The sequence below is a fragment of the Podarcis cretensis genome, assembly GCF_951804945.1.
Source record: "Podarcis cretensis genome assembly, chromosome: 4".
In the NCBI taxonomy this organism is placed as follows: Eukaryota; Metazoa; Chordata; class Lepidosauria; order Squamata; family Lacertidae; genus Podarcis; species Podarcis cretensis.
In genome coordinates, this window is record NC_137173.1 from 70,949,359 (window position 1) to 70,973,279 (window position 23,921).

General features: G+C 40.3%; 1 protein-coding gene across 1 annotated transcript in view; it reads left to right on the forward strand.

Moving 5' to 3' along the window:
* The window catches only part of PUDP (pseudouridine 5'-phosphatase), a 61,670-nt gene that overhangs the window by 21,042 nt on the left and 16,707 nt on the right, over positions 1-23,921 (forward strand). The window contains exons 2-3 of the mRNA XM_079973077.1: positions 4,103-4,321; positions 11,987-12,216. Of these exons, the coding sequence (XP_079829203.1) occupies positions 4,103-4,321; positions 11,987-12,216 (449 nt within the window). The remainder of the gene's footprint in view (positions 1-4,102; positions 4,322-11,986; positions 12,217-23,921) is intronic.

Here is a 23,921-nt window from a genome sequence, read left to right on the forward strand (position 1 = left end):
GCCCTGACCAAATGCCAGGTGGAACAGCTCTGTCTTGCAGGCCCTGCGGAAAGATGTCAAGTCCTGCAGGACCCTTGTCTCTTGTGACAGAGCGTTCCACCAGGTTGGAGCCGCAGCCGAAAAAGCCCTGGCTCTAGTTGAGGCCAGCCTAACCTCTCTGAGGCCTGGGACCCTCAAGGTGTTTTTATTTGAAGATCGTAAGTTCCTCTGTGGGGCATACCAGGAGAGGCGGTCCCGTAGGTACGAGGGCCCTAGGCCGTATAGGGCTTTGAAGGTTAAAACCAGCACCTTAAACCTGATCCTGTACTCCACCGGGAGCCAGTGCAGCTGGTATAGCACCGGATGAATGTGATCTCTAAGCGAGGACCCCGTAAGGAGTCTCGCTGCGGCATTCTGCACCCGCTGGAGTTTCTGGGTCAGTCTCAAGGGCAGCCCCACGTAGAGCGAGTTACAATAATCCAGTCTGGAGGTGACCGTCGCGTGGATCACAGTGGCTAGGTCAGGGCGAGAGAGGTAAGGAGCCAACTGCTTAGCTTGGCGGAGATGAAAAAATGCCGCCTTTGTTGTAGCTGCAATCTGCGCCTCCATGGAGAGGGAGGTATCGAAGATTACACCCAAACTCTTAACGGACGGTGCTGGCACTAATTGCACCCCCGCAAGAGATGGGAGTTGCCCCCTCAGTCCCATGTCGTCCCGCCCCAGCCAGAGGACCTCTGTCTTCGAAGGATTTAACTTCAGCCGGCTCCCACGTAACCATCCAGCCACAGCCTCCAAGCATCTGATCAGTGTGTCTGGGGCCGAGTCCGGGTGGCCGTCCATCAACAAATAGAGTTGGGTGTCATCAGCATACTGATGGCAGCCCAGCCCAAAACTCCGGACAAGCTGGGCGAGGGGGCGCATAAAGATGTTAAAAAGCATCGGGGAGAGTATTGCACCCTGAGGCACACCACACACCAAGGAGTGGCGGGATGACAATTCCCCCCCAAGCGCCACCCTCTGTCCCCGACCAGAGAGAAACGAGCGCAGCCATTGAAGGACTGTGCCCTGGATCCCCACGTCGGCAAGGCGGTGGTCCAGGAGTTCGTGATCGACCATGTCGAAGGCTGCTGACAGGTCTAGAAGAATCAGCAGCCCCGACCCGCCTCGATCCAGCTGCCTGCGGAGATCATCTGTTAGGGCGACCAGAGCCGTCTCGGTCCCATGACCAGCGCGGAAGCCGGACTGGAATGGATCCAGAGCTGATGTTTCATCCAGAAACCTACCAAGCTGTTCAGCAACCGCTCTCTCAATCACCTTACCCAGGAATGGAAGATTCGAAACCGGGCGGTAATTGGATAGATCTAAGGGATCATCTAATGATGTTTTCTTTAAGAGCGGGCGCACCACTGCCTCCTTCAGTTCCCCTGGGAATGTCCCGGTGCCAAGGGACAGATTGATGATATCCCCCAGGGGGGCCCGCACCTCTTCTGGACACGCTCTAATCAGCCAGGACGGGCACGGGTCGAGAGGACAGGTGGTAGGCTTTCCAGCTCGGAGGAATCTGTCTACATCAGCTGGGGATATCCAGTCAAAGTGGTCCAATACTGAACCCGAGGACAGACGAGGGGCCTCCAGTTCCTTTATTGTATCCAAATTGGCAGGGAGGTCATGGCGGAGCAACAAGACCTTCTCCGCAAAAAAGCTCGCAAATGCCTCACAGCTGTGTGTCAAATTGTTATTTAAATTTGGCTGTCCTTCGACAGGGTATGAGTTTGTTTGTTTGTGTATTGCATGCATCATCAGGCTATCAGTCATAGCATCTTTTCCAGCCTAGTCACTAGAATAGTGCTGACTGAGACTTTGTGAGCTTTTGAGGAATCCATGATTCTGATCGCAAAAGTTGGAAAAGTTCAGGGAGAGGATTCAAGAATTGCTGGTTTTTCAGCTGTGATGATAGAGTGAGGCTGAACCCTTCTCTTCCTCCCTCTGCTGCAGCCTGATGTAATGTCTGCTGCCAGATGACAGCTTCTCAGCAGAGCTGATGGTAGCCCTGCACTTCTGTCTTTTCACTCCTCTATCACAATCTGATGTAATGGCTTCTGTGATATGGATCACCCTTCCATTGGGCACTAGCAAACTGACCTGCTGAAACGACCTCAAATGCTTACTGCATGAAATTACTGCAGCTAAAGTCAGGTTCATGATAAGAATGCAGATAAGAATCATGATAAGAATCTAGAAATGTTGAGTTGCGAGCCACTTGGGAGTTGGAAACTCGCATGAAGTAAACAGGTGGTGCTCATGCACTGTTTGTTGTTGCTTATTGTAGATTTTCGATAAATGGATTATAATACAGCAGAGGTGAGGAGAAGATGGGAAGGAAACAGGAAGACAAGCAAATTCAGGAACTAATACTTGTTAAAGTTATATGGCCATTGAGGGAGACAGTTTGAGAAGGGGAAGAGCCAAATGAGACTTCATCTAAGCAGGTCTTCAGCTCTACTGCAGCCAAATGGAATGACTGTTAATGGATTAGTTGGACATGCTTTTTGGGGAAACTATCTTTTTTTCTCCAAGGAAGTATAAGAAATGGTCTACATTGTCAGCATTCAAGGTGATGCTGAAAGTAATGAGATCCTTTGGCATCCAGTGATGTCATTTCATACTTCAAGAACTGGAAACTGACCACTGCCAGCTGCAGTGGTATAATTGAACCCTTACTGGTACATTAAGGCTATGTTAAAAAGAAGTCAAGAATGCTATGGCCAAATGTGCCATGATGATTGACTAATTGATAGCAATGAATCTTCATCACATGAACCAGCGGTGTCAACCTACCTTTGTATTTTTGTGTAAAAGGTAAAGGTAAAGGTACCCCTGCCCGTACGGGCCAGTCTTGACAGACTCTGGGGTTGTGCGCCCATCTCACTTAAGAGGCCAGGGGCCAGCGCTGTCCGGAGACACTTCCGGGTCACGTGGCCAGCGTGACATCGCTGCTCTGGCCAGAGCCAGAGCCGCACACGGAAACGCCGTTTACCTTCCCGCTGGTAAGCGGTCCCTATTTATCTACTTGCACCCGGAGGTGCTTTTGAACTGCTAGGTTGGCAGGCGCTGGGACCGAGCAGCGGGAGCGCACCCCGCCGCAGGGATTCGAACCGCCGACCTTTCGATCGGCAAGCCCTAGGCGCTGAGGCTTTAACCCACAGCGCCACCTGCGTCCCCATTTTTTTTTTTTTTTTTTTGTGTGTGTAGTAGGCCTCAAATTAAAAAAAAAAATTAGACCCCTTAACCTTACTGGGGAACAAGTGCTCAACAACTTTGCTTTTAAGAGCCGCAATAAAACTGTACCATAATGGCTATGTTTGCTTATCTTTTTCGAAACTAATGAATTCAGGAGAAGGTTGGTTCCTTGGGCTGAAACTTTATATGCATGAGTGTGGCCTGAAGAGGACTTACTTGCTCTTAAACCCCCTTGATTATAGGTTATAGGGTTGTAATTGAAATCTAGTCAGATGTAAATGTAACAGTGCCACTGGCAATATAATGCAGACTGTGGCATCTTTTGAAGAACTTTTAAAGTCCCGTTCAAAGGCTTGCAAAATAAATTACTTTATAGTTTAAATAGAATATGTAATGACATCCCTTGAGTACCAGATTTCCTTCTTCATTTGTTATCTTCAGTTCCAAGATAAAGATTACCTCCCAATTAAGGCATTCCTTTTCTTCCACAAATACGTTCCAAACACGTAATTGTGCATTGCAGCCCACAATAGTGTGTTTTGAAAATATGAGGGTTTGCCTTCTATAGCAGTGTGAATGTGAATTTATAATCTTGTTGCCATGTATTTAAGGTTAAAGGTTATGTGGCATCCTGATTTGGGTGGCCTGGCTGTGACCTTAAGTCAGAAGTTATTAGTTTTGCCTGTCAGAAAAGGCTTACATGATGTTCAAGATGAATTTCTTATGGCCAAGAGTTCAAGACCCTATTGTATTGTCTTTTATTCTTGCCAACGTGTTCACCAATAGGAGCGCTGTCTTTTCCCTCCAAGAATGCAACATAATTTGTAATTACGCCCCATTCTGACATCATGCCACTAATATTGTGTGTTTTTTCTTTCCTCAGATACTGAACGTCTTTATACTATTGTGTTCCAAGAAATCTGCAACCGCTTTGGAAAAACCTATACCTGGGATGTAAAATCCTTAGCAATGGGTAAAAAGACACTGGAGGGATTAACGATCATGCGAGATGCCCTGGACCTTCCAATAACCATAGAAGAACTACTGCATGAAAGTAAAACAAAGCAAGAAAAAGTGTTCCCCACAGCTGCATTGATGCCAGGTTGTATTTCCTCTAATCAAATGTGTGTATATCCAATTAAGTCTTGCAGTTTGAATTTGAATAGTTACATTCACAAAATGCTTTTCTCTGGTGCCTGGTTGTTTCCTCATCACCTTGGAAGATTGAACGTTTTTTTTTATTATTATTTCTCAAAAAACCCACTGAGGCGTCTTCTAAGAATAAATAAGATGCACTTTTCAGCAATGCCATCTGTATCTTGCATATGGGAGGGAGAGAACATGTGATATTGTTCTACTTGACAGCTTTGAATGCGTGTATGGTTAGTTGCCGTGTGTTTTTAAGCTGTTGATAGCTGTTTTCACAGGCCTCTCCACACCTTCTGTAGTGTCCCATGGATGCCAAAAACAAAGTTCCACTACCCTCTACCTATTAAAGGGAATACTGTCTTTAGGATGTGTGTCTGTGTTCATTTTCCACATTGTCAGGCATGATACCCCGTCAAGTGCTTTGGCATGTGCATTGGGAGGGGTGACTATTGTTGTACTGCTGGATCACTCTTACTCCCAAAGGAATCTGGGGTGGGGGGTGGGAGGGACCTGCAAAATAGGAAACAGCACAATAAAAGCATTCTAAAAACTTTTAACAACATGTTTTACATTCTCACAATTTATAATCTCAAAGTAACCAGGAACGGTGTCTCTTTCAGCCACCAAATGCCTGGGTGAAAAAGAATGTTTTTAAATTTGCCCTGAATGTTAACATTGAGGGGTTCAGCTCACCACAAATGGGAACCCAACAATGAGAAAGTCCTTTTAAGGGTCAGTGCCAACTGGGCAGAATACAGCGGTAACACAACAAATGTTGGCTGGGTTTTTGCAGAAGCAACAAGAGTGACTTGCATCATTCATGCTTTCTTAAAAACACAGCACAAACTTGGGGGGGGGGGAAGAACTTCAGAGAAGGAGAGTGTCTATTCTCTCTCTTTGTGCTGGGCATTGGAGAAGACAAGTGGTGTAAGTCCTCTTGCCCCTGGCTTCTGCCTCCTGCCATAATATGAGAGACCTGAGCTTTCCTTGCACAAGCTCTCTGCTTATGCCAGAAGACTTGGAAGAAGGAAGGCATCAGTAGTGAGCAAAAAGAATGCCACAGCTAGTATGCGATACTCAAGTTGCTACACCTTTGAATCCACACCATGCATTAATTAGGGGTTGAATAGCTATATTAAGCAAATAAACTACTGCTCTTTCATAAAAAATCAATTTATATATAAAATGAATGCAGATATATTAAGTGTATGTTAAGAAAATTGATGGAATGGGAGCTGCTTCTGTTCTCCCTTTCTGCATGTTTTCCAGTTCATGAAAATGTCTGCATTTGTTTCACTCAGATGTTTCCCCATTCAACTATGCACTCACATGCATAATCACATGGACAAAAATAGGCCATATAGCCTGTTTGTGGATTGACCCCTACATACAAATAATTAACTCTTGTCATATCCAAGAGCCACTCTTCATTACAGAAGAATTGGGAAATCAACAGTATGGAGCATTTATTCTTCTTAATTCCCCATTTATGCAAAGTTTCTACATGCCAGAATCTGAAAGCCAGTGCTATGGCCATTGCTTGCCTTCACTTAAAGAGTCATGCATAATAAAGTAATGTTTTTTGAAAGGTGCAAAAAAGACAATATGCAATAATATCCCTGTATTTGACTTTTTAATGGGAGTTTGTGATGATAATGACGATAATAGAAACAGAAAATACAGAATTTCTGGAATGGTTATTTAAGGCCATTGCACATTCCAAATAGTTTTAAGCTTATTTTACTTTGGTGATGGGAAACCAATATGCAACTCAGCACCTACTAGTCTGCCTCTCTCCAAAATGATGGAAACCTATGCCCCGCCCCCCCCCCCCCCCCCGTCACAGCTTGAACCTGTAATTGTTTTATAAAGTGGTGTTTGGCAAACTACGGGATATAGCAGAGAGCTATACCACAATACTGCCATCATTTCCATGTTTTCTGTTGCTGCTGTTTATTGTGTTCTTCTTCCTAAGCTAGTTAAAAATACAGTTGCTGCTTACTGGATTTTCCACTGGGAATAATGCTTTAATTTATATTGCTTGTTGAAATGTGAGTAACTTTCCAAATGGATGTGTTAATGATTTTCCAAGAACTGCTTTGTTCTACTTTGTCACACATTTTAAAAATGGTGGCTCTCTGCTTTGAGCCTGCAGTTCTAGGGATTTGCATAGAATTGTTGTAGATGAAGACTTTTATTTTTTATTTTTTACTTTAAAAGAAACAGAAGAAATAGATAATTGATTGTGTTCCTGTTGAGAATCCATCTCTGGTACATCTGTTTCTATTTAAGACCAAAACATAATAGATTCTACAGTTTTTACATTTTCTGTTATACTGATGTCTAAATCCCTGGGAGCTATTGCACCACCAAGACACAGTTTTTAATCATCTGTCTTAAGCAGCAGAAAATGACTAAGTGCCTCTTACACGATATTCTCTAGATTGCTAATTTTAGCAGCCCTATCTGATAGGAAATGAAGAGAGACAGAGACAGACAGAGAAAGTAAGTCTGATTGGTCAACAAGTAAGAACATGATGGAAGTTCAATGTTCCCATATTTTGTATAAAAAGGTAAAGGGACCCCTGACCATTAGGTCCAGTCGTGACTGACTCTGGGGTTGTGGCACTCATCTCGCTTTATTGGCTGAGGGAGCCGGCATACAGCTTCTGGGTCCTGTGGCTAGCATGACTAAGCCGCTTCTGGCGAACCAGAGCAGCGCACGGAAACGCCGTTTACCTTCCCGCCGGAGCGGTACCTTTTTATCTACTTGCACTTTGACATACTTTTGAACTGCTAGGTTGGCAGGAGCAGGGACAGAGCAATGGGAGCTCACCCAGTCGCGGGGATTCGAACCACCGACCTTCTGATCAGCAAGTCCTAGGCTCTGTGGTTTAACTCACAGCGCCACCCGCATCCCCATATTTTGTATAGGCCTTCCTATGTAGATATTGTTATTGAACTTATATCCTTCCCTTCCAAAGGAGCCCAGGGCAGCAAACACATCCATGTTTATGTTTTTAAAAAACTTAATAAAACAGTTAACAGTTTTAAAATCCTTTCATACAGTGTTGCCAGGAACAGCATTATTCAGCCACCAAATGCCTGAGTATTTGTCCTGAAATTGATAATGTTGGAGACATATGCACATCACTAGGGAGCGCATGCAGCCACCACCGAAAAGGCCCTGTCATGGGTCAGCGCCAACTGCACAGCGCCTTGTGCCACATTATCTTAACTTAATGTCTGGTCAAAAATTGTGCTAGAGACTAGCTTTTAATATGTTAAAGGCTTTGAATACCCTTTGAGGACTGCTTGCTCAGCCCAGTTGAATCATAAGTAAAGCTAGTAAATGGTGTGTTTTCAAGTGTCGGAAACAAATTACTCCTCTCAATATTATCTCCACTACTGTTTCTCTAGCCGAAAAAATCGACCCTTTACCAAAGTCAGTGCAATGCTGAATATGCCTGTAAGCAAAGTTTCATAGTGATGTTTGCTGTAGCTGGGAGAATCTGAACATTTGAAAAATTAAGCATCAAATGTTAATGCTATAGTGGCAGGATTTGGGGTCACCTGGTGGACTGAAAATACATGACTTGTACACATCTTATGCTCCATGCAATTCAAAGGTGTAAATGTGAGATATAATAAAGGGAAAATATGTGTAAACTAGTATTGTTAACATAACATCAGCTTGTAGAAATTGTTGTAGATCTTTCAGAATATGGCCTTTAAAGGTGTGCCAAATCTACTTTGTTTTTCACTGAAACTTGGAGATCCCCCAACCAGGCCCTTGTGCAAACAATATCCCTTTAAAGAAGAGGCATTATTGTAGCTCTAGTTCTCTAAGGAGATGGGGTACGGTCTGGGAAGAGTCCAAAGGGCTAATTGCAGAAGTCTGGGGTACTGCATTTGTGATCCTACCCCTTCTAGTTATAGTGTGGGATGTGATGCTAGTTTCATAGCCGCTTCCACTGATGCTCCAAACTGATAAATATAGAGCAAGCTATTCTCTTAGCTCATGTTAATCAGAAATCAGTAGGGCCAGATTTAGGTTTGATGAGGCCCTAAGCTACTAAAGGTAATAGGGCCCTTTATATGTCCAGCTGTCCTTTGTCAACAGCAAATTGTCGCTGTTTTTTTGTGTTGAATATATGCTATATGGTAATTTATGGACCTTATAGGTATCTAAATGCCATTTGCACATAACAAAATATGTATGTTATTAAAGTAATTGCTGAACGGAAATGCAATTAAGAAGAAGTATATTAATATTAAATTTTGGGGGGCACCCAAAAGAGTGGGGCCCTAAGCTATAGCTTGTTTAGCTTATACATAAATCTGGCACTGGAAATCAGAATTGCTTTTGTAAAAACAAAACAAAACCAGCTTTCCTTCTTTAAAAAACCGACTGTGTCCGTCCCCACCCCCCTGCAGTGAAATTTAAATTTAATGGAAACATGTTGAAGTCTATTTTGAATCATTGACACATTATAAAAGAAAGTTGGTCAAAAACTGGTTTTTCAAGAAAATGAAAGAGAAACCTGGAAGATCCATGTAAATAGATGAGGTCTGCAATATAATTAGTTTTGATTATTTGTGACTGCTAAGCAAACAAGGCAGCTATTGATTGTTGATCTCATGTTATGCCCAATAACTACAAGCCCTTTCTAGAAATCTCTTGGCACTTGCGTGCTCCTGGATTTGCTCAGAAATCCATGCATGTCAGAATTCAGCTGACCCGACTACCCAGATAGTGCAAAAGGTACATGGGGCCATATGATTAACGTTCTGCATTATGTTCCTAGGTAGTATACAGGATATATTTAGTTGCATACCAATATTCTAAAATTGCTACAGGAGCTAATTAGTATCCATTCTTGGTTGAAAAATAATATTGTGGGAAACTTGACTGGAATCATTTATTTAAAAGGGCATGATTTAAATCAACCCACCCTGGCATTAATCAGTTATGTTTCATCCCCAACAGCTTCACAGATACCACAGCATTTGAGAATACCTTAAATGTTTAACATAGACCCGCTTGACAAGAAAAAAGGTGAAAGGGTTTAAATAAATTCTAAGTGATGTGCAGACTGCATCATTTTTCATGTATGTATCCTGAGGCTTTATGTAGTAATTCTTTTATCCTTTCACCTGGGTTTGTGAAGTCCCAAGTGGAAAGACTGGTAAACATTTGCTAAACTATTGCTGTTTTGAATAAAAGTGATAGTTTTTCTTTCAAAATAACGGTTGGCAAGGAAGTTTAATGACCTCTGTAAAGTGTCACTGCATTAATTATAGTCTGCAGAGAGGGTGAAATGCCTCCTAAACATTCCCCTCCTCCTTTTTAAACAAAAGGGACCTGGATTTTCTACTGTCAAGACATGCAATTGGATTTAAACTTATCTTGCTGTTTTGGAGGGCCCCAGAAAGCATACTGATATGCATTGCAACATTAAAAACAAGGACAGACCAGTTGCTAGAAAAAAGCTTATAATACTAGCATTTCAATAAATTTATATGTCATATTGTTGAGTAGAAGTGGTATATGAATGTGCTGGCTGGTTGACAGACATAATGTATGAAGCAGTGAGTGATTGTAGTGGTTGTGCGAAAGTAGTGGTGAATGAGATTGTGTGAGTGGTTGTGCGAAAAGTTGGTTTGTTGGAATTTTACATTTTGTTGCTGTGTAAAGCTCTTCGACCTTATAGTGATACTGTGTTTAAGTATACGGTTATATTTCAGTTTTTATGTGAATAATTTGACACGGTTTTTATTGTACGTACTGTGTTTATATATGTATTTTATCAATTGCGAACTGCTTCAAGATTTTCAGGTAGCAAGCTGTCTGTATATGGAAATAATACATAAATGAACACACAATTTTGTGCATGCATTGCAGTGTAATACTGTGCATTCCATATCAAAAGAAAGCCCCATTGAATTGAGGAGCCCCATATGTATCCTTAATATCAGAGAATAAATGCAAATACATTGTGGAAAACAAAATATGTAAATAAGAGAATCGTTCTCACCAAAATAATTGCTGCTACTTGAGTTTTTAGCAGACTAGAAAGAGCAGAAGCACCAGGGGGAAAATAAAGTCACAAGAAAAAGTTTAATTTGAGTTATTTTATGTATTTTTCAGAGCTGTCAAATGGAAAATGCTGAATTATTCCTTTCTGAAAGCTTCTATTGTCCCATGAGAAATACTTCAATTCTGTCAGGATTTTTAAAAAAAATACATCTGTGTTCAGAGTTCTAAATTTGGCATGTGACTAATTATTGTTTAAAGTTCTTGAGGTTTATATATTTTGATCCTTTCAGCTTTATTAACTACATCAGACCTACTAAATATGCATTACATCCCTTCCTTTTATTTGTTTTTGTTTGGCCAGAAGTTCATGTATTACAACACAGTTCCTCTTAGTCTACAGATGTCTTCTCTGCATACTATCTTGATTTTATGTAGTATGATGCACTTCGAGGTTTCTATACACCTGCAGGGATGTGCAGTAGAAAACTTTCCTTTTTTACTTTCCTGTTTCATATTCAAAATTGTTTTTGCTATTTCTTTTTTTCATAAAAAAAATCCATCACCTTTTTTAAAAAGTTCAGATTCATTTCATTTGTACTGTGTATTTCTACTTGCTAAACAGAAGCTTAAATCAGCTTGTAGGGATGAAGGTTTCTGTTGCTTTAGAGGTCCTTGGGGGCATTTGCTCCACCAATTTTTGGGCTACAAACTCCCTCCCCCTGTGCAAGTTTATTGAGACAGACTCTCCATTGACTTAGACAGGGATTAACTGATGTATGAGAAATGCAGCCCACCACCAAGGACGTGTTAGGGCAACAGCATTCTTTCGAGGGGGGCACATTTTTCCACCACTAGCAGTCCTGGGGACTACAGAATTATTTTTTTAAAGCCTATGCAAGACTAGAGAGATGGAACTTCTGTGGACAAGGACTAAAATATATGGGTGATGGGTGGTGCAGCCAGTGAGGATGTAACGTCAGTGGCAGAAGATGCAGCCACATGTTTCCCCTCACACAGTTAAAATCCACACAAGGTTGTTGTCGTTTAGTTGTGTCTGACTCTTTGTGACCCCATAGACCAGAGCACACCAGGCACTCTTGTCTTCCACTGCCTCCCGCAGTTTGGTCAAACTCATGTTAGTAGCTTTGAGAACACTTTCCAACCATCTCATCCTCTGTCATCCCCTTCTCCTTGTCCTCTCAATCTTTCCCAACATCAGGGTCTTTTCCAGGGAGTCTTCTCTTATTATGAGGTGGTCAAAGTATTGGAGCCTCAGCTTCATGATCTGCCCTTCCAGTGAGCACTCAGGGCTGATTTCCTTCAGAATGGATAGGTTTGATCTTCTTGCAAGAGTTATACAGAGTTATACAGGAGGCAGCAACGAAAACCATCCCACACAAGGTACAAACACCCAAATAGCTCTATTATCAACCATTAGTCTTTTGATGAAGGCAGGAAAGAGAACTAACTAAATCAAGTTCAGAAGGTGGGGTGAACAACTCCAGTAAATCTAGCTCCTCTGTTTTTGCTCAAACAAGTGTATTTTAACACTTTCATATATATTTTTCTGTTTCACAGGTGTTGAAAAACTAATCCACCATCTACATCAACACAACATACCCATAGCTGTTGCCACCAGCTCATCTCGGGTGACATTTGAAATGAAAACAAGTCGACACAAAGACTTCTTTAATTTATTTCATCATATTGTGTTGGGAGATGACCCTGAAGTGAAGGCTGGCAAGCCAGAGCCTGATGTGTTTTTAGTCTGTGCAAAGAGATTTAACCCTCCTCCGCCTCCAGAAAAGGTAGGAATAATCATAGTAATAAAAGCGGCAGTGTATAATCCCAGGTCATGCTTTGAATTTCATTATTTATATAATATAGTAAGTTCTATGTGAAATTTGATAGCAACTATAAAAAAAACCAAGTGGGAAAGTATTGGCAAAGATTCTATTTCTTCATTGTGTATAAATGTTTGCAGTGCAAATGTGTATCGATTTGCTGCTGTACACTACAAATGAACAGGAGTGTTTTAAGTGTGTCCAATATATTTATAAATCTGGGTGCTAACTGTTTGGACACCGAGTTTTCCACCTGCAACATTTGAGCTCTTGTGTATGAGTGCAAGCAACCTCTTCTAAATGTTCAGAATAGGACATTTTGTAACACGTTTCATGATGTTTTTGTTTTGAGTGTTGAACATGACATTATTTCCGTATGTCCTGTATCTGAAACAGAGTAAAGACATTTGCCTCCTGAGCCCAGCTTTAAAGAAGCAAAATGCAAAATTGGGTTTTCAAATGGGCAACAACTTCATTAGCTGTAACTTTTTAAAGTATTTGTGATTGATTAGATGATAGATACTAAATTTCTGTTCTACAGTGTAGGTTTCAGTTGGCTGAAGGCAATATGGTGCTCTCAACATGGTGGACTCAAAAATCTAATCAGCCCCTTACCATCAGGGCCAGTAGTCAGGGATTTGGGGGGGGGGGGTTAATACAGCAGTATCTAGAGGGCACCAGGCTGGCTATCACTAATTCAAGACGCTGAACCAAGTCTCCTCACCGCTTTCTAGGCAAGTGTTGTCCCTGGTTTGGGGCGTCTTACTTATAGTTGGAACAAGGGAGCCCTATGCATGTCAACCCTGCCCCACAGTGCTTGAAACAGTATGAAGCTTAAGTCTAAAACTCATTTTACTTATTTATATAATCCCTTGAATAGATTGCTTTAGACTAGGGTTTCCCCAAACTTGGATCTCCATTTGTTTTTGGACCACAACCCCCACCATCCCTAGCTAGCAGAACCAGTGGTTAGGGATGATGAGAACAGCTGGAGACCCAAGTTTGGGAAACTCTGCATTAGACCAGAGAGCTGAACTGAACCACTGAATGCAAACTGGCACTAAATAAAGGCATGTTCTCCATTCCAAACCTTTTTATTTATATGCCTCTGGATGCATGGTTTGCAAGCTGTTTATAATGGGCTAACTTGTGCTGCCCTAATGCAACTCTCGTTAGTTGTATCCGTTAAAACTTCCTTACAAATACATTTCCCACTTTAAAATTTAAATCAAGTGCAAGGCTTGGTTTGTAATATGGAATGTTTTCCTCCAATATTTTTCACTGCCTCAGTTTCACAGGAGCTTGTCACTATTGAGTACTAAGAATTAGCAGAAGCTGGCAAATCGTAAACCTAATGCAGGGCACTTCAAGGAAGAAGCAGTTGTCTTACTTGGTAGCAGAGCAGAAATCTGCATTTTCATATGTTCCTTCACTATTTTTACCTTATTCATATTCAGCATAAAACTATACAATTTGTTGTATTCATTCCCATTTTAAAGATAAGAATTGAGGCACTTGGGCTTAAACCATGTGAATATCAGAGTTCTGGATACTCTATTCCAACCCAAAGCAACCTGTGGTATGCTGTGGATGAGCTGAAGAAAATGGCTTTTGAACCATTTTGTGTCCATTTTCAACTTAAAATCTCCCACCTCAAGCTGTTTTTTCACCTATAGGGAATTGATATGAAAACCCCATGTCTTTTCCCCTTGGAGAAAAAAACCATACCAGTTTTGAGCTGTCAGTGCAAAGTTTCTCTCCCCAGTTTGAGACTATTTCCCTTTTCCAATGCAACGCCTCATTCCACAACCAAATGCCCAACAGAAGAGTTATTCAAAGCTTTGCAGGTTATCTTTGTACCTGGCATTGACTTGTGTTTTAAAGCTTGCATTCATCATCATTGTTACTGCTCACACCTCATCCCAAAGCCCAGCAGCTCGCTTACCCAGCTTGGGAAGACAACGTGAGGGCATCGAATGTTGCCAAGGGCCACCAAAAAAGGTCTCAAGGGCCATGTGTTGGACCACCCTGATCTAAACTGACTCTGGAGGCATTTGCAATTTATTTCGATTATAAGACTTTCAGCTACAAAATTCCTCACCTCCAGCTGGCCTGCTTTTTATTTATTTGAGTGGTGGGATGAGATATTGCCTGTATTGAAAGCAATTTAACCATTGGCCTAGGTTCTGTTATATATCCACAATACGTCAGCCATTGTTAAAGCGAAAATATGGTCAACTTTGCCATTCTCTTAGGTGCTAGTGGTGATGTAAGGAAAGAGTTACAATTTGCTTATATTCTTTGGGGTGCCCCTGTCAAGGGGGGTGAATGTGCTTGCGCTCGTCTTGATAATATATCAAGCAGCTGGTAAGGGACTTGATGAAATATGAGGCAGAATACTAAATTACATTTTGTAACCCTCTTCCCCCTCTACGTGATGTGGGTGTGAAAGCATGCCGTGGTTGGTAAAAAAACATTACATTCAGATTAGCAGGTCGCTGGAGATATGCTACTAATTGTTTTAGGGAGCTCATTACATGTATTATCGCATATTATCCATAGGAAGCTGTGGAGAGAGGGTGGGGAAAGCAAAAAGAGAGAAAAAAAGAACATTATTTAATGATAAACTACTCACTGAGTTGTGTTTTTCCTCTTTCCAAGGCCCTTAGCACTTCTGGCATTGCCAGCAGAACAATCATTGAATAGTTAGGTTTAATTTACAGGAATTCTCTCATAAAATGTTTTAAGAGGTGCTCTGGGTTGTGGCAAGCAATGAATTAATCCTCTTCTTTAAAAGATTCAGGGTATTGATCTTCCCTCTATAGTTGAAGTTGCTTTTTTAATCGCCCCAGTGCTTGTCATAACTGCGCATCTCCACAGGTTTAGAACAAAGACCGACTAAAACAAGGAATTGCTCTGTAAGCGTTATTTTTATTGTTCTCTTAATTTATTATTCCAGAGGGGTCTGCAGAAAACTCAGAAAGGCCAAATGCATTTTGTTTTGTTGCCGTAGCCTTTATTTTTAGACCTTTTTAAAAAATAGTGATTTCATATTGCAAAAATTTGCTTTTAAAAGTATCCTGATATTTGGTTTTCCATGTTTCTCTCTTACTTGTCTTCAGTTTATGAGGTGCCAAGGCTATATTTATTATTATTGTTCTATATTACTGTCTCTCAGTTGGCAACAAAGCCGCATACAAGGTATAGTTTATTAACACTAACAAACTATTTATTGCGTAAAGAGGGCAAAGTATCTTATCTTATATTAGTTCAGTAGACAGCAGCCATGAATATAGTGCAATTATAAGCTGATTGTAAATTTGTAATTTATAAAGTACTGTTTGATGGCCAAATGCGTCCTAGGCTTCAGTTTCATGAAACCTGGGAAATTCTCTTTACTATGTACTGTATATATGGGAAAAGCCAGAAAATTTTCATAATGGGATTTGAATAACAACAACAACAACAACAACAACAACAACAATAATTTGAATAGTTGTAATAATAATCACTGAAGAGCCCAGAGATTTTCCTTGTTCCCATTTGTATAATAATACCTGATCCATCAAACCCTTCACCTTAATACTATTATCTGTGAAGCAGATTCAAGCAGAAATGCCATAAGTAATGTGTTTTGGGTGGCTGGTCCCCAGTTATGGAACGTCCTCCTATTCTGGGGCCTCCAAAATCCAAGCTAGAGAAACCTGCTTGTTTGGCCAGGGTTAAATCAGGGAATAAATATCATGGATTTTAAATTATATTAAACTTTATTTAGTTTTGCTGACAGTGTAGAGGTGTTGGTTTTCCCACCCGAACAATTCTTTTGTGTTAGATGAGTTCTAAATATAAAAAAATATATAACAGCACAATTTTAACCATGTCTATGCAGGGGTCACTTTACCTTTACCTTTATGCAGACCTAAATCCTATTGAATTCAATGGGGTTTAATCCAAGTAACTGGGATTAGGATTGGAGCCCCCTTCACTAACTCTAAACCCTACTTTATTCTGCTTGCATTGTTATCCATTATTCAGTTTTTGTGTTTGTATATAGATGTGTACATAAATATCTGGATCTGTATAGTTGTATATGCAAAATATTTGTACAAATCCCGAATCAAGAACTGAAGCAGGGCCACTTAGGAAAGATTTGGGGCTTATCTGAGCTGAAGTGGGATCTTGAGGCAAAGTGCTGCAGAGATTTGTATGTTTTAAAAATGCTGCGTATCGTGAGTCTGAAAAACCGAAACATTTTTTTTCAATCTTACTTTATAAGGAAAACACAGGAGTGAGGGGAGGGAATGCTTTTCAGTGACATAGCATCTAATCAAAGGGACCATATCTTGAATTTTCGCACCATAGAACTTTGGGGAAGGGATGTTAAAGTATGAACTTGTTCTTGTCTGTTCTGTGCTTTTTTTCCCTTCTTTCTAGTTCTGCTGCTCATTTGGAAAATGCTAGATCAGGCTTCCCCAACCTTGGCCCTCCAGCTGTTTTGAGACTACAATTCCCATCATTCCTGACCACTGGTCCTGGTAGCTAGGGCTCATGGAAGTTGTAGGCCAAAAAGAGCTGTAGGGCTGAAGTTGAGGAAGCCTGTGCTAGATAATCAAGTCTCCTGCCTCTGTGTCACATGCCTCTATATCTGCTTGAGTCAAATTAGCTTTGGACTTCTCCTCAACTGGCACCAAGAGTCACAACTAAGTCTAGTCCTCGCTCCCATTCTTCTGAAAATTTACAGATTATTTGCCTCTGCAGCTGTTGAGAAGAGGGTCGATTCCGAGCAGGGAGGCACCCCTGATCTTGGTTGGGAAGGATGGAGGAGATACAAGGAACAGGATCCAGGCTGGGGTTGGTTCCCAGGTCAACCCAGGGTGGGTTATCCCCACCCCACCCCCACACTGTTGGAGCCATGAGATGGATTGTTGCAGCGGGGAGCTGTGCACAGCCTATTAAATTCTGTTTCGCTCTGACTTTGGTGACTTGAAGGGTTAATTTTCTGACTTTTCCTGTTGAAGTCTGTTGTTGATTTTGTGCATAATTGAACATAACTTTGTGGCCATGATTGATTTGATTGATTTTATACTTTAGCTCCTTTTGGAGGAAGGTCAAGTTACAAAATGCCTCAACGAATATTTGCAAGACTTCTATTTGCAAATAGAAAGCCTCTACCAATTCCTAGCCCCGGCCTGTTGACTCCCTGAATTGCCTTATGTCATGCTGTGCTTTGGCGCTAACAGAAGTGCAGCTGCTACCTGCCCCAAAGACCAGCAGAATACGAAAAACACCCCTCTAAGTATCACAGAGCATGAAAGACCTCTCTCAATCAGCAAGTATATGCATGCCAGGGAATGTGGGGGCTGGGTGGGTGGCAACCAAAAAATGTTGATTATTGAAACAAGCAAAAATATATGGATTTTGGTTATGCTGGGTCGCATTTGTGTTGCGTATTTTAGATAATTTTTTCTAAAATTCTATCGAGCTGTTCCTTTCCTAGCAGAGTTGTTAAGATACACACAAGGAAGAAGAGAGACATGAAATGGTTTAAACCACCTCTTTCTAAACAATAAATGTTTTTGAGCAAGGAGAGTGTTGTTTCTCAAAACAGTTTTTAAAAGATCTAAAGTTCCTCTTTCACCCAGTTGTTAAAAACAGAAGCAATCGCTATGACTGATCCTTCGATTCACCATGCGAGACTAGTATGTGATTTTTTGGCTTTGCGTAAAGCGATTACTGGGAAAGCACTTCAGGCTCAATGTCACTCCAAGGATGAAGAAATTCATCTGTGAAAGTTTTATATTCTAATAAAAGGATTTTGGTGTTGGTACAGAACAAAACCTTGGCGTATAAGAATAGTAGCTTTAGGAGCAGAGCAGGTGCTGGAAGAACAAGGGATACCTGTACTTCAGTATAGTTGATATACATGTTCAGTATTCAAAATACTGTGCATGATGTTCTTTAATTGGTGCATGATGACCTAGGGATGGCCTGTGGGTACCTATTTCAATATATCACTTTAGCCTCAATCCTCTGTATGCTTACATAGAAGCAAGAACTTGAGTTGCTTCTGTGATGTAAGAATTGCTATCACTTGGCTTTTTCCCATACTCTGAAAGTTATCTGACACAGATTCCCTGGTTCTATTGATTTCTCTTCCAAGTAGGTATGTTTAGGATTACGTTGTTAATATGCCCTGAAAGCAGGCCTCTAAAATCAGAGTGGATGCTGTATTAGAAATTCTGAAAAATATAATTCAATTTATTTTAATATGTACCTTGTGGATTGCATTGCTTTTGTGTTTGCCATCCCCCTCAGAACTTTCCTATTATAGAAATTGCTTGTTTCAAGAAGAGAAACCTGAGTTTAGCCCCCTTAAAAGACAAGACTGGATGTACTGTTTATAGAGCAATAAATGTGCTAAAATGAACTGCAATTGTGTATGTTCTAAAATTGCTTTTTGTTTTGACAGGTTAATAAATCTCAATTGAAAGTCTGAGTGACTAGAGATATTAAAAGCTTGCATAGTCTGACAAAACAACAATGTTTGCTACTCTTTTTGTGTTTCTTAATAAATACACCACACAATAACGTTTGCATTACTATTTGCAGGGCTTCCGCCTGATTTGCAGTTTTGGTACAGAACACCAGATGACATTAATTGGCAAACTCTCTTAAAAATACTGCTGTTCTTGAACACCCAGATCACACATACTCAGTACAGATGTTCAAATGCTGACCTTCTGTTGACATTATAAGGTCTTTCCAGGATCAGTTGTGTTGTGAACTGTAAAAAAAAAATTAACTCTACCAACCTTTCAGAATTTGACATTACCTGTTCCAAAGGATTTGTTTTTGTCACTGTGTATGCATCTGTAGGAATGGAATTGTAACACATTTTGAGTGGTACAGAAGAATAGATCAGGAGTTTTTATTATTATTAAGGGGGAGATTGCACCAGTGTTATAAAGTTTGCTTCCATTTATGCTTTGCAAGAAGTTGTTTTGTTTGGGGGTGTTTTTTTAGCTACAAACACTTCATTTCCACCAGAAATAGAGCAGCTTGAAAAGGTGAAATAAGAAATGCTATATGTAAGTGGTTTATAGGGTTGTACTGGTGATGATTGCATGCTTAAATTGATTAGATTAATCCAAAGCTTAAAAAAAAATATTAAATAGTGGCGGTGACTAATTGAGAAAGAAGTACTGTTCACACAGTGCTGCATGATTGCTACTAACCTAATATAGCTTTAAAGGAAATTAACTGTGCAACTCTGTACATATCTACTCACAGTTCAATAGACTTGCTCCCAGGTGAGTGTGCATAGGATTTCACCCTTAGCCCAAGGTGTTAAACCAGTATAAGTTTTGCTGATGATTTAGGCACCTCGTATTAAAAAGTGTGATCTAATCACTTGCTTTAACAAGGCCAGTTTCTGTTGCTGCTATTATTTAGAGCATGAGTATACAATCGGTTTCCCCCAGGGGAAATCTTTCTTTGAGATGACATTGCACTGCAGAATATCTGGGGCTGGGAAATGAAACAGATTTATATGTTGGAGACAGAAGTACAGGAAATGCAAAGTTGGTGTTCAGTAAATGTTTCTCCTGTGGTTTTATATTTCCTTGCATAGTGGTACATTTATAAGAATGTGTAATTACAGGACAATGCTGCCTTGTGGTCACCTTGCTCTTAGTCATTTTTGTATCAATTCTGGCCATAGAATAAATCCTAGACAACTGATGTTGTCACTGTGGTCAAAGCTCATGTATCGTTACTATGAAGAATCTTGCTGAATTAACGTATTTTTCGCTCTATAAGATGCACTTTTTCCCTCCTTAAAAGTAAGAGGAAATGTGTGTGTGTCTTATGGAGTGAATGCAGGCTGCGCAGCTATCCCAGAAGCCAGAACAGTGAGAGGGTTCGCTGTGCAGTGATCCCTCTTGTTGTTCTGGCTTCTGGGATTCAGAATATTTTTTTCCTGTTTTCCTCCTCCAAAAACTAGGTGTGTCTTATGGTCTGCTGCATCTTAGTCTTATAGAGTGAAAAATATGGTACTTTGTAGGTAAACTGCACAGTGATACTAGGTTGTGTCATTCTTGTGGAGGACGGTAGCTTTGGTGGTGGGAAACCTCTGCTGGGTTAGCCCAAACAGTGTAAACATCCCTTCTTACACAAAGCAAACCTCAAAAAAAAGCTTCCACATGTGAATCATAGAATCATAGAGTTGGAAGGGATCCTGAGGATAATCTGCAATGCTGGAACTCCCTGCAATGCTGCAGTTGTCCCATAGGGGATTCAAACCAGCAACCTTGGTGTTATCAGCACCAAGCTCTAACCAACTGAGCTTTCCAGCTCATGCTTTGCTTTCTCCTTGAAAAAGCTTATACATAATATTATTTGCTACAAGCTTTAATTGTTTTGTTTCATGTATCGGATTAAATGCACTGCAGCCTGGAAAAGTTTGTTATAAAATGATAAAAATTCCGCCCTTAAATGCTGCTAGAATAACATTTGTTTTTTTAAAAAACAGAAACACTAGCACTGCTCTTTACCTGTATGTAATCATTTTTTGTTAGCCAAAGAATATTTCATTTACTTTGTAAATGTTTTTGAAAACAAGCCTTTTCTGCCCTTTAAGATGGCTAGACATGGTGGTAGAATTAATATATTTCAAGCTTTTGGGGAAAATCTTCCTAGTCGTCTACCTAAAGTGACTGATAATCAAGGCCTGCTTCAATATTCTCCCCTTGTGTGTTTGAAAGTTCCTATCTTTTTTATTATTGGTTAAGAATTTTCATCTTAAATTCTTTTGCACTGTTCAGTTACTTGATATCAAGGGGCATGATTTAGTTTGCTACCCAGACTCATACATGGGACTTGCATATTTGCTGCTTTTGAAGACTCCCTTTAGATTCAGAACACATGGCTATTTAATTTTGGGATTGCTATATGAGAAATGTAAAGCCTCATTGATCTCAGAACTGTTTTTGTAGTTCCAGGGAATCACGTGCCTAATTTCTTTTTTCTCATCCCCTTTTCCACAGCTATTCCTATAATGCTATTGGGAGTAAGGATATTTCCTTGGCAACCTCACGTTTTTGAGGGCTTAAAAAAATAAGGCTAGTCATGTTAATTTTTCCGTCACAGTTTGTTTTAGCAGCTTTTGCACGAACCTGTCAACTCTGATATTTGAGTTTTAATTTGCTCTTCAGAAAATAGTGTTAGTAAAACAGCCTCTCTTGCAACTTCTAATATTTATTCTACCGTTTCCTGCCCAGTTTTCTGCTTGCAATTCAAGATTGTTGAGTTAAAACTTTGTATGATAAGTAGGGTTTTAAATAATGAAAGAAATCATATGCTTTCTTTGTTGCTGGACAGCTTCTCATATTCAACAACATGTCATTTCCTTAATATGTCCTTCTTGAACCCAGACCATCTTCCTTATTGTTGAATTTTCTGGCCTTTGCTGCTACTTCAGTGAATGCTTGTCATCAAGCATCAAACATTCCTTATCTAAGCTAGCTTTTCCCCACCTATATTCGGGAAAATATCCTATCTATATTTGGCCACCATGGGTGGGCGTCCTGAAGAATGACAATGAGAATATGTCTATGTTGATTTTGTATCTCTCTGGGTAGTGTTCGACACAATTCTAGTATCTTCTGGACATAGCTGTCAACTTTTCCCTTTTCTTGCAGGGAATCCTATTCAGAATAAGGGAATTTCCCTTAAAAATAAGTGAAAAGCTATGCTTCTAGATTAAGATAGAAGCTGGGGCCACTGCACTTCACTTCCATTCCAGCCTACAGGAATATTCCTATAGGAGTCCTACTGGTCTTCTCCCACAAGATTTTGGGTGTCACAAGATTGACTTCTATCATAATCCTGTTTAGCATCTACATAAAACCAGAGATGGCGTCTTCCTAGGGATTTTAACTGAGGTACCATTTCCACACTGATAAACTCTACATGAAGATGTGGGTGTTGTGAACAGGTACCTGGAGTCACTAATGAACTGAATCATGTGACTTAATAAACTGATACTCAGTCCAAACAAGACAGAAGTGTTCTTGGTTGGGAGTATCTATGACTGCTAGATTCAGTTCTGCTTATGGCAGGTGGCAAGTGTCTTTCTTTCATTTTTCTTGTTTATGGATTGCTAACTTCCCTTGCTTGGGTAAGATGCTTCTGGGGGTAGCTTTCCAACTCAAAGCACAGCTGAACCTGTTCTTTGGAGATGACCAAACATTCACCTCTTCTCAAGAAGGATCCATCAGGTCCTCTTTTTGACAGTGACAAGCAAGATGCCTTCAAGAAGAGTGGCATGACAACAGTTCTTCCCCATAGTTTGTTTCCAGTACCTGATATTCGCATGTCTCTGAATGCTTCCATTTCACCTCAACAAATGGCATGACACCCATTGCTTTAAGAGTTAAGACCTTTTATCTCCTATTTATTTTGTCCCTTTCGGTAGCTTGCCCTTGTAAATGTTTAAGGAAACTTGTGTCCTTGATCCTGAAAGAAATGCACTTTGTGCCCTTTGTTAATGGCTCACTGACTTCAAACTGGCCGTAAAGGCAGCATAAAATAAATGCACCTATAAAAGAGAATAAGAATTTAATAATCCCCTGCAAGGAAGCAAATCTCTTTTGAGACAAGCAGCTGGGAAGGTCAATAAATAGACTTCGTAATAAGAAAACCCAAAACATTGAAGACTGAACATAATTGTCGTCTAAATGTTAGAGGAGGAAACTAATGAAAATTACACTGCTTTTTAGCACCATGACATTAAAATGATATAAGAATGAATGGAGAAATATGTGAAGGTCAGTCAATATATCTGCAGGAAATCCCATGACTTCCTTGCTGCAAATTTAGATCTAGGCTCCTGGTTCTTCAAGGCCACTTTCCTCATGCACAATAAAATCATATCTAAAAATAAATAAATAATGAAATGCCATAGCTTGGTGTAGTTATAGAAAGGCATTTTGATGCATCTGTTTCAAGGATGAGAAAATAAAATTTTAGAGGGATATAACTTTCTGTATGCACACAACTTTATGTACTTCTTAAACAATATTTCTTTCTGTGTAATATATTCTAATTATGTCTGCAGGCTTGGTGTGTCAAGCATAAGAGCTGATATACTTAGCAGTAAGCATTTTCTGAAGAGCAAGATGTGAATGATGGAGAACAACATTTGTTTATAAATCTCATACTAATATCAGCATGTATTTGTTCAATCTAATTTCCTGCAGGCATTAGAAGGATTCCTCTATGGCAGTTTTTATATGTGCCAGTTCTGTGAATGCTTCATATTTTAAGAATGTTACACTGTCGTTGAATTAGTTCCCACAAAGCAAGCAGAATGTATGAAGCAGTTGTCACCATGCAAACATCGAAAATTTATTCACCTAAACTAGTGGTACTGCCTCTAAGCCATCGCGTTCGAAGGTGCTAACAGTCTTGCAAATTCTGTAAGTGAATTTGGAACTTAAAATAATAGAAACCCAGGGGAGGGGGAAGTTCTCATAAAATGTTAATTATCAGAGGAAAATGTGCAAATTATTTTAAATCAAGTCATGTTTTGTACTGTGTACAGTCTGTCTTTTTCTGAAAGTTTCCTCCACCAAAAACCGGAAAGGGTGGGGGAGAGAGAGAATAAGAGG